Genomic DNA, 15903 nt, shown 5'->3' on the forward strand with positions numbered 1-15903 from the left:
TAACTATCAATGAAGAAAGACTAGGTTAGTGGGGAAAGGGGTGGCAGGCAGGTGTGGATCAAGCTTGGTGTTAGGCCTTTGGAGTTTGAGGTAACAGCGACGTGTGAGATTGAGGGAGCCCAAAGGCAGCTGGATACAGTGCTATGTACACAGTCGAGGTCATAGCTGAGCCAAACTGAATTAGGCCTAGAGAAACACAGAAAAATGAGAACTGAAATCTCACTTACTAAACATAATTATTGAAATGAGAAAAGAAGTCTTCAACCATTTTGGGTATTAGAATTCCCTTTTTTGGCCAGGTGCAGTGGCTAACGCCTGTAATCCCAGCACTTTGGGAGGCCCAGGCAGGAAGATCATGAGGTCAGGAGTTTGAGACCAGCTTGGCCAAGATGGAGAACCCCGTCTCTACTAAAAAATACAAAAAATTAGCTGGGCATGATGGCGCATGTCTGTATTCCCAGCTACTAGGAAGGCTGAGGCAGGAGAATTGCTTGAACTCAGGAGGCGGAAACTGCAGTGAGCCGAGATTGTGCCACTGCACGACAGCCTGGGTGACAGTGAGAGACTCTGTCTCAAAAAAAAAAAAAAAAAAAAAAAAAAAAAAAAAAAAAAAAAAAAAAAAAAAAAGAAAGAAAAAGAAAAGAATTCCCTTGTTCATCTAGTCTCAGTTAAGCTTTCTTAACTCTGGAAGTACAAAGGGTGCACACTGCACCTTTGGGGTTTCATATTCTTGTTATGGTGTGAAGCAATGGTTTGATGGGCTGCACACCCATCAAGATAAGAGCAATCATGCCAAAGAGCTTTCTGCTAATAAATAACAACAAAAACAATCACACGTAAAGCTGGACTTTCGATTTGTTTTGCTATGTTTATTGCTGCCTCTAAAGATAAGATCAAGTATCCATTTCCTTACGAAATACACTATTGAAAATGAGATAAACATCCTAAGAGTTTTTTCCTCCCCGGGACAGAAAATTTTAAATAAATATAGCCTCTAACTTCTGTAGATTTATATTTTAGTCACTGGAATATAACAACACTGATTACTATGTCACTCTGCCAGAATTCAGTCCTCTAATCCAAACCAAAGGTATTTTTGTCTTTGCTTGCATATATGTTTGTGTGTTTAAAACTAGAAAATGAAAATTTTAATTCAGGCATTTATAGTTATCATTAAAATTCTCTTTTGCTTCATATCACTAGCAGGGACTCCTCCCTCATATGCTTTTTTACACAGCTGAACTGCAGGCATTTTGAACTGTAACCCGGATTAAGAAAGGTTTAGTGGGAAATGGCAACACGATCACAGTTTTAAGCCAGGGGAGGACAGAGAGATTGCAGCAATTCTTTGTCTTTGCACAGATGTGTGCAATCTGTATGTACAGTTGGGTGGACACAATCTTGAACATAAAACACATGCAATACAGAGAAATATATATTATGTTCCAAAGTGGACCAATTCATTTCATTTAACCTTCAGCATCTTTTTTTTTTTAAATTCCTTGTTTCAATTTAATTTTTAGAACAAAAACAAATGAAGGAATATTGATGCATATGACATATACATTGATAGATTAGATATAGAGAGGCAAAGGGGTAGTGGAAGACAGGTTCCCAATCTCAAGGAGCTCGTGCTAGTGGAGACTAAGTGCTTCGCCCACAATATAGCAGGTAGTGGTGGGCTGAACAATGGCCCCTGAAGACATTTTCATCTTGATCCCTGGCACCTGTGAACACGTGATCTGGTGCAGTAAAAGGGTCTTTACTGATGTGATGAGGGCTCCTGAGAGGGGGAAATGATCCTGGATTATCCAGGTAGGCTTGAGGTAGTCACAGTGGTCCTCAGAAGAGGGAGGCAGGAGGGTCTGAGTCAGAGAGGATGAAGGGACAGAGTTAGCAGTGGGAGGAAGATGGAGGAAGGGGCCATGAGCTAAGGAAGCACGTGGCCTGTAGAAGCCAGAAAAGACACAGAGATCCTCCCCTTGATCTCCAGAGGGCAGGCAGGACTGCTGATCTCCTGAATTTAGCCAGGTGAGACTGAGTTGGGACTTCTGATCTTCACAACTATAAGATAGTGGGTTTCTGTTGTTTTAAGCCACCGAGTCTGTGGTAATTTCTTACAGCAGCAATAGGAAGCCAACACACAGAACTGTCCTGGATAGAAGCAACAAATACCGAGTGTTCTGTAAACTGCTGATTTTAGGACTGTTACCAGATTTCTTCAGAATTTAATAGTTAAGAGCAGATGGTAAAGACATCTTGGGAAAGCCACACTGCATAGTGGAAGAGAAAATGAGTTTGAAGCACACAGGCCCCCTTCTGCATCTACCAGCTTTGTGACTTGATTTCCTCACTAGGTCGCCATGAAGCTCAAAAGAGGGAGGCCAAGTGCAGCAAATGAGGTCTAATAGAGAATGTTCAAATTCCAATTAAGCTCACAGTGCTTCAGGTTCCTCACATGTAAAATGGGGACAATATTAGTAGCAATCACATAGGACAGTGAGGATTAAGTGAGCTGAATATGTAAAGTGTTTAGAGCTGTTGTGAACACAGAGAAATTGCTGCTGTCATAAAAAGCAGCAGCTCCTGAAATGTAGCAAGTGCTCAATAAATGAGACCAGCAGAATGGGCATGTACCTTCCCAGCACCAAACCCAGTGCTTTGCAGGTGTGTCCTGGGTGTCATGGGGTCTCATTGAGACTTGGTCTCTGCCTTCACTGACCTTGTGGTCTAGCTCAGAAGTCATGAGAAAGCACCTGAGCAGGTAACACGTGGTTAAGTGAGCTGTGTTTCCCTGAACATGATGTGGATTCAGTGTAGAAAGATCACAGAGGAGACACTGCAGAAGAGGGAGGCTGCCTGCTGGGCCTTGATCAGCAGAGGGGAGGGGGAAACGGTAGGTGGGCAGAAGAGTGTACGAGCAGGGATGGGAGAGCCATGCCTGGAGACAGGGTAGGGGTGGATGCACAGAGGGATGAAGGCCTGAAGAAGACATGTACTGGCTTGAGAGTCACGGAGAAAAATCCTAGCAGTAGACAGTCATGATCAAAGTGTTTGAGACTAAGCTGTGGTATAGGTAACAGTGATTCTCAATTATGCTGTTGTAACTCACCCATGTGATATGATCCCTCATGAGGTGTGCAGTAAGTCACTTAAAACCAACATCGAAGAGGATGATGATGATGATGTGTGTATTTAATAAATTACAGAAGATGCCGAGGACTAATGTGCAGAAAAGTAAGTGTTTAAAAGCCATCTAAATACAAACTAACAAGATATTAAAGCTATTAATACATTGGTAAAGATAAATATGAAATGATTCCTTCCCACAGACCAGAGATGAAAAGCAAAGGACAGTGTACTAAACAACAGGCAGAACTGAAATAAACACGGCCCCCTCACAACCGAAGCTAGAATTAGATTTCTGCTTCATTTCTGCTTAATTGTTTCTAAAACAAAATTTTAACATCAATACTTGGACTCCATGCTAGGTCCTCTCCGGACCTGCAGAATGTGTAAACGTTGGCTATTTGCCATTTGTCAGACTAATGCTCTACAAAGAACAAAGAAGGTTACATTCCTATCTGGCAGATGACAATTTACATAATTTATGTTTTTTTCCCCCCCAGAAAAAAAAACATACACATCAAGTCAGTGATAACTCTGTGTTCACACAGTGATGAGAGAGTTTCTCCCCTCAAACCCTAGTGTCTATCAGGCTGTTATCTGTATTCCTTTAAATGAAACATGCGATCCCCCCATCTCCTTTTCTTTCATAAGAAAGAGGCTGTAAGTTGGGTGTAAGGATTGGAGACCTCAGCATTATTCTCTGACAGATCCTTTCTAAATGGAAAAGACGAATGTGAGTGTATGCCAAGTTTCCCTTTCCCAGTAAGAACTGTTGACGAATCAGGGCAAACCAGGCAATGGATTGTCAACAGTTGGTGTCCTAACTAAGCTAGGTTCTAAAACCACAGCCAACTAGCCCAGGGACCCCTGAAGTTACTCTGGATTTATTGAATCACACAGCATAAACAATGGTTTCTTTTCACAAGCAGTCAGCATTAGCTAATTTTTCCCAACGGAACGTAAGAAGTTGGATTCTAGTAAATAATGTAAGATGAATTGGTCTATTGTTTACTCCAGGTTTAGAGATTCCTAAAAGTGATCAAATATTCTTTTTTTTTTTTCCAAGACAGAGTCTTGCTCTGTCACCCAGCCTGGGTGCACGATCTCAGCTCACTGCAACCTCTGCCTCCCTGGTTCAAGCAATTCTCCTGCCTCAGCCTCCTGAGTAGCTGGGATTACAAGTACGTGCCACCACACCCGGCTAATTTTTGTATTTTTTTTTTTTTAGTAGAGATGGGGTTTCTCCATGTTGGACAAACAGACCCTGTGCACCAAATCATTAACAAGGGCTGTCTCTGGACGGTAGAAACACTGCTGACCTTCACACTCTGTGTTATTTCTTGTTATGTTTGACTATTTTTCACAATTATTGGGTCTCAGGTGTGAAAGAAGAGACTTTTTAAAGGTCCTATTCAACTGTAGTTACTGATTCATTGGATGAACTTCCAACACTTGTTTACTACTAAGTTTCCCAACCTGAAAAATGGACTGAAAGCTGACTCATCCTCAAAGGCTTCTCCACAATAGAAGGAAATAGAAAAGCTTTCAAAGTAAATTCCTATCTTCACGGGCCCAAGGTAGATGAAAATTAAAGAATAAGTGATTCTTTGGAAGTCCACTGTTTCAAATAGGGATGCTGGGCATACAGGTAGTGGCAGTGGCAATTGACCAAAAAAAAAAAAAGGTCATATGTGTGGCTGTGCCCGAAAAACTGAAAAGCCTTCATGAGTCAACATCACTATTTAGCAGCATGTGTGGCTATCAAAAAGGCATTGATGTTTCACTCAATTCAAGGCTAGAACAATATTAAGACCTATAACTATTAAAAAAAAATCAGTAAGATGTAAAGCCAGCATTTTCAGGACCCATAAGAAATATTCTTCATCTATTCATTCATTTCATCATTCAGGAAACATTTTATCCATAATCTATGTACCTAATAGCAACAAGCTACTAATAATATGGGGACTTAACAATTTCAACAGTGGAGGTTGATTTGAGATGCTTCCTCACCTTTTATTAGGATTGGCATAGGTTAGTGATGCTGTTTAAGGTCACAGACTCACTTCAATTAGAGGTAAGGTAGTATAATCGCACTAGAAATCAGATCCAGGCTTTATGATCTTAAGCAAGCCTATATCTAGGCCAAAGTGACATCATCTGTAAAACAAAAGTGCTCATGTTTAACCCCTGAAGGCCTTGTAGCCGTACACATGGGTTTGGTAGAGTGGAAAGGGTCACATAAGCTGAGTTGATGGCCAACCCTAAATTTGCTGTGTTTGCCTCAGTTTCCTGAAGCCTAAAATAAGGCTAATAAAACCTACTTTTTACTGAATTATTGTGAGGATTTACTTCAACTAGGTGTGCGATAATACATATTTCTTAAGTGCCGGTATTGGTGTTCAAAATATATGACATTCTCTTAACTTCTACAAATCATCCACAGTAGCATGGAATTAAACTTAGCCATATACATTTAAGCTCGAAAAGAAAATATATATTTAATGTCTGTTACCAGAGGCTTCATATTTTGTGTTTTGTTTACTCGCCAGGATTTGATTCTTTGAGTATTTTACTAAACCACAGCTCCAAGATGGGCAAGGAGCAAGGGGAAAGAAGGGGCTCTCCTAACTGACTAGGAAAAAGCACAGAGGAGGCCACAGGCTCCTGCCTGGAAACAGGAGCCCCTTCTGCGCAAGGCAAGAGTGTGTGAGCTGTCATCCTCTCTCCTTCTTCACTGATGACCACATCATTTATCACCCAAATGGGACACTTCTGAGGGTGAAAAAACTGTCTCAGTGAAACAAAGATGTATGTCTCCTCCACCTTCCATGCTTACTTTTTGTGACCTTTGTTGTCCCTTTAAAGCTGTGTCTTATGTCCTAATAGGGAACAAATTGCAAAATAAAATTTTATGCAATCAACCTAAAATCCTGTGTTTTTAAAAGCATGCAAAAAGATTATTTACCTAAAGTTTGATAAAGGCATTTTATTTTTAGATAGAAAATTATGATAAAATAGTTGTGTTAGTATTATTATTATATATGCCTGGTGCAAGATCAGAAATTTTATTTGCAAAGGGATAGATAGCATATATTTTAGACTTTATGAGCCATATGTTCTCTATCACAACCATGCAATTCTCCCTTGTAGTGCAAAAGCAGCCATAGACAGTATGTAAAATAATGAGTGTAACTGTGTTCCAATAAAATATTATTTACAAAAAAAAAAAAAGGGATGCAGGCTAGAATTAGCTTGAGGGCTGCAGCTTGTCAATGCTGTTTTGAAACGATGGTTCCCAGACTTTTGGAATTCATAGGACCAGGAAAATAAAAATATTTGGAATTGGCTCAGCATTTCTAACTACTTATTTTGCTAAGTAATGATGTTAAAAAAATCATTGCCTATTACCCTTATTTCTTTGAATTTTGAACAGCAAAAAAACTAGAAAGGGTATAAATTAAGAACAAATTTAGCTTTATGGAAGACCTACCACATTGTCTTTTTATTTTTTTTATTTTTTAAATTTCCTTAGCTCAGTGACTGCTTCATCATAAATATGCTCAGGTTAACAGATGGGTCATCTGAGTTGCTTTTGGAGGTCACTGAGGTGTGATACAGTAGAAAAAGCATGATATTTGTTATTAAAAGATCTGGATTTAAATCAGGTTAGTGGCGTACTAAGAAGGCAGAAATCAGCAGACCTTAAACATCCTTTAACATCCCTGGACAAAACCACTCTGAGAGAGCATCCCTTTTTTGAATCACTGTTGCAAACACAAGCTCCAATATTGAGTAACCTCAGAACTCACCGGCTGCCACTGTGCAGGGTACCAGGCTGGGGCGCAATTGAAGCGGTTACAAGCTTGCACTGTGCTGGGCTTGGGTTGGCGGCACAGCTCATCTGCCAGGATGACTGTTTCATTCATCTCTCTGGAAAGTAGGTGGGAGCAGAAGACATCTCTGGTCTGCAGGCCAACCCCACAAGTGAGACTACATGGACTCCACTTGCCAATTTCCCACCTGAGAAGAAATCAGAGAGGAAAAGCTCACCCTCAGTACCTGTGCAGAGAACATTTCCCATGAACTCCAATGTTGCTAATGGAGTAAAAACCCCTACCTGGGAATATGGGAAGTGCCAGCCCAAGATCAGCTGGCAGCTCCATCCTAAGCCTAGCATCTATCCTTTCCCTTAACGCTCTAGAATTCATTTACATTAAAGCAAAGAGGGAGATAAAATGGAATATCCAATTTTTATCTACAAAATCACCAATAATGGTTACAACCATGTCCATTCTGATAGGACATATAAACTTCATCAAAATAAGAGAGGAATGCTAGAAGAGACACAGATTGAGTACATAAAGGCTTTGGGCACCACATACTGAATTGTGGGGCTTAAAGAGGACTTTCCGCTAATTTCTCCAGCTCCCATTCTTAGCAAGACTGAAAATTTAATGCTTGTAATTCTTTGGCTTCAAAGTAAAAGGTCATGGGCTCCGACTTCCTTCAAAGTTCCATCACTGCATAGAAATGTCTCTGTCTTATGTTTAAATATCATCAGTGCCTGGGACTGGATAATGTAACAGAAGTGAAAGCTGCTGAATCGATCAGTCTTCTTGAGGGAAAGTAAGTGAAGAGAATGGCTCATTATCTAGATGTAGCAGACAAATATGCAGATGAGTTGAGTGCACAGACTGGCCATTTCCAAAGGGCCATGTCTTGAGAAGTACATTTATAGTGAGCTAAGGGCCTATAAAAACAATCCCACTGAATTTTCCTGCAGATGCAGCTTCCAAACTGGGAATGATAAGGACAAAGCTCATTTGCTCAGGCTCTTAGTCAGAAGCATCCTCTAAAGATCAGTTTTAGAAAATTCTGTTTACAATCTGAAGACAAAGATTTTACAAACAGGAGTTGGCCAAGAAAAGCATGTTAAGTAGATCCTCTAGCAGCTAGTCCCACCAAACTTTTGTCCTGAAAGTTTGTTGAAAATTTTTTGACCTAAATGTTTTTCATCAGACTGTAAAACTAAGCGTATGTGCTCAATCTCTTACTACTGCTCTGACATATAACTAACTTTCCAACCTGTTTCTACTACCTCCTTTCATCTATACTAAGGTTAGCCATATCTGTAATAATCTGTTTGTTTTTCTCCATTTATGCCCCATGGTTTTCTAGTTGTGCCTTTATGCAAGTTGCATTCCTAATTTGGAATATCTTTTGCCCTTTTGTTGCCCCTCAAAATGTCTTTCATTTCTACATATCCAAATATGATCTATATTTAAAACACTGTATCCACACGTGCTCCACAATGACCATTTTCTCAACTGTATTATGGTTATTCCACCTGTCAAGGGCCCTACTAGAGTACAGACCTCCTGTTGTAGGGTCTGCATCTGAGTCAGTTTTGTATCAATCACAGGGTCCATCAGAGCACCTTTTAGGCTAATAAATGCCTGATAAATGAGCAAATCGATGAACCCTACCATCATAGAGGGCACTTTAACATATCATCTCATTTAATTACCTCCAGAACAATATGAGATAAGCTCTATTGATTATTCTCATTTTGCAGTTGAGGGAATGTGAGAATCCAAGAGGCTGGCTTGTCCAAATACCCATCATTAGTAAGTAATGAGTCCAGAATTCAGACTTGGTTGTTTCTGGCTCTGCACTTTCCACTGTACCATGCTATCTCCAAAAATACCTTAAAAACTCTCCTGTGAACATTTGCAAAGTTTTAAATGAATAGAAGAGGAGAAGCTAGGTTAAATATATCTCTTTCAGATCATTGTATAAATTTCTGTAAACTTATTTTTAAACACTTAGCTTAAGTTAATTCTAAGCTTTAAGATGTTGTGGCGTTACTGGTTTTAAGATACATTCATACATTATTTGCCATGCCTTCCTTCTAAAGGCAGAGTCTTGAGTATGGGCTGGACTTGCTGGCTCACTTCTAATGAATGAAATGAGGCAGAAGTGACTCTATGTGACTTTCAAGGCTAGATAAAAAATGGGATAATGCTTCCAATTTGATGCTCTCTCTTTGCCCACTCATGGTGGTGGGGAAGCCAGCCACAATGCCATGAGACTACCCAGACAGTCTTAAGAAAAGTTCATGTGCAAAACTGCAGCCTCCCCACCAATAATCAGCATCAACTTGCCAGCCATGTGAGTGAGCTACTTTGAACGCAGACCGTTCGGCCCCAAGCTAGCCTTTAGATAACTGCAACCTCAGGAAAGACCTCAAGCCAGAAATGCCTGCCCAAGCTGCCTCCAAATTCCTCATTCACATGAACTGTGACTGTGAGAGGGGATCAATGTTTACTTTCATTCTAAGCTACTAGGTGTGGAGGGAAATTTGTTTTGCAGCAATAGACAACCAATACAAGTATATATCTCTCCCAAATTTGCATATGTTCATCAAAAGACATATGCAAGAATATCCATAGCAGCACTGTCCATAATAGCACAAATCTGGAAAAACCCAAATGTTAATCAACACATGAATGAATAAAAAATTATGATATATTCATAAAAGACTATATAAAGCAATGAGAATAAACTACAACAATAAGCAACAACATAAATGAATCTCACAAACATCAAATTGATGGAACAAAGCCGCAAACACAAAAACTCATACTATGTGATTTATATAAGCGCAAAAGCCAAAACTATTCCACTGTGTTAGAAGCCAGGATGTTGGCTACCCTTGGTGGGTAAAAACTAGAAGAGAGCTATTGTGGGGAGGGCTTCTGGGGTGTTTTGTAGATCTGGATGCTGGATCTGGGTTCATTTTACGAAAAATTACCAAGTGAACACATAAGATTTGTGTTTACTTTTCTTATACATATTATGCTTCAAAAAAGGTTTTCTTTCCACTCTTAAGTGAAATACTAAAATGTTGTGGGTATAAAACAAAATCTAACAGCCATGGCCAATGCTGGTGACCCTTCTTTGTATGTCTCATAAAGTAGCTGCCTACACAGCTAATGCTGTCCCAAGGTTAACACTCATCAAAATAGAGGCTTTACAACCTCATTTCCCCAAACTTTGCCACCACTTCTGGCCCCTGGGATCTTGAAGCAGAGACATTTTGGCAGCCATGAGGCCACCTGAGCACTGCTCAGAGAAACTCACGAAACAGACATATCTGCCTGCCCTGCTAAAAGTGCACGGCATTCTCAAGGACGGAGGTCAGCAGAAGCTATCTGTATATTAAAGACCTTGCTGATTCTGGGTCAAAAATATTTTAATCAACTTAGGCCAAAAAAGAAAAAGCAGAGGCTCTCCCCAACACATGAATGAATAAAAAATTATGACATCTTCATACAAGACTATATAGAGCAATGAGAATAAACTGCAACAATAAGCAACAACATAAATGTTCTCTCCTGAAGAGAGGATGCAACTGTGGGCCTGGGTCTTGCTGGGTGCTGATGCCCTAATCCCTGCATTCTGTGCCTTTGGCTATGTCTGAGAGAGGAACTGCAGGCCAGGAGGAGCCAGCCTGGGGTCAAGCTTGGCTATGAGTGGTGGTCTGTGAGACACCGAGAGGCCTTGCCTAGGGTTCTGGGGCCTGGCTTCTACAGAAGCCCAGTGCAAGGAGGAGGGGGCTCTGGTCTAGGCATCAGAGAGTGAAGGCGTTAGTGCCTTCTCTCCCTCTTTGCTTGGCTTTTACTCATTTTTTCATTTCCATTTAAAACGCTACTTCTTCCAGGAGGAAACCCTCAACTGGGTAAAATTCTCTCATTGTAGGGTCCCATTAATACTTTCCCATTTGAAAATTCTCAACATACTTGTAATCTGACTTCCCCACTCAACTGCTAGCTTGATGAGGGCATGGGGCTAGGTCTATTTTGGTTTACCACTTGTTATGTGTTGAACTGTGTCTCCAAAAAAAAAAAAAAATGTATGTTGGGGACCTAACCCTTAGTATCTCAGTACGTGACCTTACACGGGAGTAGAGTCACTGTAGATGTAATCACTTAAGATGAAGTCACACTAGAGTTGGGTGAGCTCTTACTCCAATGTGACTGTATTCTTATAAGAAAAGAGGCAGACACACAGGCAAAATGCCATGTGACAACAGAGGCAGAGATTGGAGTGATGTATCCACGAGCCAAGGAATGCTGAGGAGTGCCAGGAGCCACCAGAAACTACAGAAGGCAAGAAAGGACTCTCCTTACAGGATTGAGAGGGAGTATAGTCCTGCTGACTCCTTGATTTTTAACTTGATTTTAGCTTTTACGACTGCGAGGCAATACATTTCTGTTGTTTTAATCCCTCTGGTTTGTGGTACTTTGTTGCTTTAATCCCTCTGGTTTGTGGTACTTTGATACGGCAGCCCTGAATATGAATACATGACAGAACCTCAGTGCTGAGCATGGTGCCTGGGACCTGGCAGACGTTCAGTAGTATGCAGTGAAAACTGAGTTGAATTTGCAGTGAACTATGTGTGCACCTCTGGATGAGTCACATGGCTGGTGGACATCTTAGCTGTGCCCTTCATACAACTGTTCGCTCCCAACTTCAAGGTCCCAGGAGCTCTCAACACCACACATTTTCCTTCAGTGTGGTGTAAACTCTTTTCATGGCAAACTGGACCTGAATTAATATGCTTTTGACAGGCTGCATCCCACTTTGTGTAAATATTTATACATTTTCCTGCAGCAAGATTAGCCTGGTGGATTACAGTGTTTTTCCCCAGAAAATTGCTAGGGGTGTTACACAATTTATGTCTTGGTAATCCTAACATCTTTGTAAAGTATAAAACATTCTGGAATCTGAAACACATCTGTCCCAGTGGTTTTGGCTAAAGGATTGTGTCCCTAGATAAGGAGGGTGGTAAACATGATTGCTATGGTTTCCTTCAGCTCCTAGGCTTCAGGTGTTGAGCTTCATGGTTGGGCTCTTGGCCAAAATATTTGGGAGGCTGGTTTCCCCAGCATTCTTTTACTATACTGCTTTCTTTCCTCTGAGCCCTTCTTCTCCATGTTTCTGTCCCTTTTGTCAAAACCTGCTTGCAGGAAAAGCTCCATGAGCTGACAGATCACAGCAGAAGCCCTCCTGGCTTGACCCTGCCCAGTCCTTGAGCGACTGATTTCTGACCAAGGGCAGACAGGAGACAGAGGGTCTCCCTCTACCTTAATGGCTGGAATCAGTCTTTCTGCCCTTTGCCCAGCGTCAAGTGTTCCTGGATTGGCCTGTCCTTTTAACTGGGTTTTAAGCTTTCAACTTTGCTTCCTAATTTCCACTTTGTTTCCTGGGCAGTGTTGGAGTTCTGCCCAAAGTCTAGCCTACTAGACTGTGGTCCTGTCACTCTGGCCAGTTCCTGAACTTGGGCTGCGCAGAACACCCTTAGCCTTGCATGAGCTATAAATTGTGACGTGACCACAATCCAGCTGACATCACACATGGTCGCCAATAATAATAGTAATACTAACAGTTATATAGCACTTAAATGAGCCAGATTCTGTGCCTATTGCTTTAAATGCATTACCGCCTTTATTCCTCTCCACAGGTTCATGAGATAGGTACTATTATCCTCTCCATTTTAACAAGCAGGAGCTGAGGCCTGGAAAAGTCAAATCATGGCCCGGAATGCCCACTGCTGGGTATCCCTCAATGCCATGCCACCTGTGCCAAACCCAAGGCCGCCATGACATGCACACAAAGGCACTGAGAATGGGGCTGCTCCTCATCACAGGGCCAATTCTGTGGATTTATGAGCCTCAGTTCTGCATGATCCGAGCCTCATTCGCTGAGGTCTCAGCAGAGCCCAGGACTTAGCTTACCCAAGACATGGGAACATACATTGACTTACTTATCAGTGATAAAGGTACTATAAGTTTCCCCATTTTACAGGGTGAGCTAACAGAGGCTCTGAGAGGTTAAGTAGCCTGTCCAAAGTCACACAGCTGGTAAACAAGAGAATCAGCATTCAAACTCAGATGGCCTGGCTCCTGCATACCTAGTTATTATATCATACTCTCTCTTAAGGCCAGTAGAACAAAGTATTAATAGACCTGAGTGGCAAATGCTGGGCTTCCTGGTGCTTACAGTTTCAGAAAGTGACAAATGACAAAATGACAGATCTATTTCTAAATAATGGAAACAAACATACTGATACCACCCAGGGTCATGAATCCACTAGCATTTGTTATTTCAGTAAAGCAGCCATATACTTGGCAGCCAAATGGGCAAAGGCGGAGTGTGGTCTTCCCCAAGACGTGTTAGCTTTTTGTAAAGGCGGCCATCAGAGTTAATATAGGCAATCAAGAACCCACGGTGGTTGGGCCTTCTTGGCAGCTTGTGTTTGTATTAGCTATACAAAAGGAGGAATTTTTTCTGCCTTCCTTTGGACAAGGGCTCATTATGTGAGTTGCCAAGGTTTTTCTCCTCCACTCTTTCAGAGAGGGTAATGACTGTTGCCTCCAGCAACTCATTGTTTGCTGCTGGTATAAATGTTCATAATTTCTAATGGCAGATCCTCCCCACCCTGAGCTCTTATGCCCTAAGAACCTTCTTTTACCTCCACTTTTGCAGCAAAGTAGACTTGTTTCTTTATTCCGAAATTTAAAGTGAAGTTTTGGTTTGGAGGAAGCTGAGGTTATTGTAAACTGAAGTTATTGGTTAGAAGTATTCTTTAAACTTGTGTGCAACCCTCTAGCTTGACATTTCTGCCCAACGCTTGCATCCTGTCATCTTCTTGTCTTCCAAAGATATTTGTTTCCCTTAGAATGCCTCTGAGGTCAGGAGGCGGACAGCAATCTGCTAATGATAAAGCAGCCGCACCGAGTGTGCCAACTCTAGAAAGCCTAAGGAGGGCACATACAGTGTCCGGGATGCATCCCACTTTCAGTTTCTTGGATTCTCACTAGTGGCCCCCAATTTATCTCTACATCTCCGTTTCCAGTTTATCCCTAGCCCACAGCCACCAAAATGTCTCTCAAAAATGTGACTCTGGTCACCTTACTTTGTCTGATTAAAAACCTCCACTGGAGTCAAGCTAAGCTTTCAGTGGAAGTGAGGAGCTAGCATGTCCAGGGCTCCGCTTTGCTCCCTGTGGGCAACAGGGCACTGCAGGTCTGCAGCTGAACTTTCGAACTGGCCTTAACTTCCTCTGCCTTCCATTCCTCTTCCACTTGGAAGGGACTAAACTTTAACATGAGGTTTTGTGGGCAGTGGTCCACTGGCCTGGGGACAGGGTTCAGTACTTGGCCAGGATGGCTGGGAGTCAAATACTCAGGAAGGATTGAACAAATACATAAATATATAAAAATAACGGGAGCCAGATTTCTTACTGTCAGAGGGGAGAGTTACAAATACGCAAAGCGGAAAGACTAAGATAAATCTAGTAGAAGTGAACTGATGTTGCAAGCAGTATGAACTCGTGGTTTTTAATAGATGGATAGACACAGATATATTAACCGACATAAATGAGTATATACAACTATATATATATATGTGTACAGTATTTCCTAGCTCTCTCTGAAAGGCCTAGAAGCGATGACATCCCAGTAGCATCAAGCAAATCAAGTACCCAGCTCTTGGGTTCTAAATACCATTCTCCACTAAAAGGAATCAGTTCCTGTAGAAATAGCTGACTTCTGGGCAGGAATTGGGAGAATAAAAAATGAACCTGAAGAGAAATGCAAATCAAAACTACATTGAGATACCATCTCACGCCAGTTAGAATGGCGATCATTAAAAAATCTGGAGACAACAGATGCTGGAGAGGATGTGGAGAAATAGGAACACTTTTACACTGTTGGTGGGAGTGTAAATTAGTTCAACCATTGTGGAAGACAGTGTGGCGATTCCTCAAGGACCTAGAAATAGAAATTCCATTTGACCCAGCAATCCCATTACTGGGTATATATCCAAAGGATTACAAATCGTTCTACTATAAGGACACGTGCACACGAATGTTCATTGCAGCACTGTTTACAATAGCAAAGACCTGGAACCAACCCAAATGCCCATCGACGATAGACTGGACAGGGAAAATGTGGCACATATACACCATGGAATATTATGCAGCCATCAAAAACGATGAGTTTGGGTCCTTTGTAGGGACATGGATGAACCTGGAAACCATCATTCTCAGCAAACTGACAGAAGAGCAGAAGATCAAACACCACATGTTCTCACTCATAGGCGGGTGTTGAACAATGAGAACACAGGGACACAGGGAGGGGAGCACTACATACTGGGGTCAGTTGGGGGAAAATAGGGGAGGGACGGTGGGGGGTGGGAAGCTGGGGAGAGATAGCAAGGGGAGAAATGCCAGATGTAGGTGATGGGGAGGAAGGCAGCAAATCACACTGCCACGTGTGTTCCAATGCAACAATTTTGCATGTTCTTCACATGTACCCCAAAACCTAAAATGCAATAAAATAAATAAATGGGAAAAAAAATGAACCTGAAATAGTATGTTGTACATGAAAATTGAGACGTGCTCAAAGAATGATGGGGTATATGTCAAAAGGACATAGAGGCCAGCTTGAAAGGGCTTTTGCTGGTCCTGTCTGGGACAATTCAACAGTAACAGATTTTAACCCTTTGAGCAAAGGGGATATTCATAAATAAATAAATAGGAGAGAAGAGAAAACTACCTTACTGTAGAATACCTATTAATAATCTAGAAGGAATAACAGAATTTATAAAGTTACCATTTGGCAACCATCATAATAATAATTGACTCAGGCAGTAATCATCAATCGATATTAAATCTGGTGGGTCAAAAGTTAATGATGAACAGGC

The 15903-nt window shown here is 41.4% G+C and overlaps 1 protein-coding gene across 2 annotated transcripts in view; it reads right to left on the reverse strand.

The window, feature by feature from the left end:
* ADAMTSL1 (ADAMTS like 1) overlaps positions 1-15903 on the reverse strand; it is a 330890-nt gene that overhangs the window by 148342 nt on the left and 166645 nt on the right. For both annotated transcript variants that reach the window (XM_017500657.2, XM_017500658.2), the window contains one exon: positions 6942-7152. In XM_017500657.2, the coding sequence (XP_017356146.2) occupies positions 6942-7152 (211 nt within the window). The remainder of the gene's footprint in view (positions 1-6941; positions 7153-15903) is intronic.

Source organism: Cebus imitator, unplaced genomic scaffold, assembly GCF_001604975.1.
Source record: "Cebus imitator isolate Cc_AM_T3 unplaced genomic scaffold, Cebus_imitator-1.0 Scaffold267, whole genome shotgun sequence".
Classification (NCBI taxonomy): domain Eukaryota; kingdom Metazoa; phylum Chordata; class Mammalia; order Primates; family Cebidae; genus Cebus; species Cebus imitator.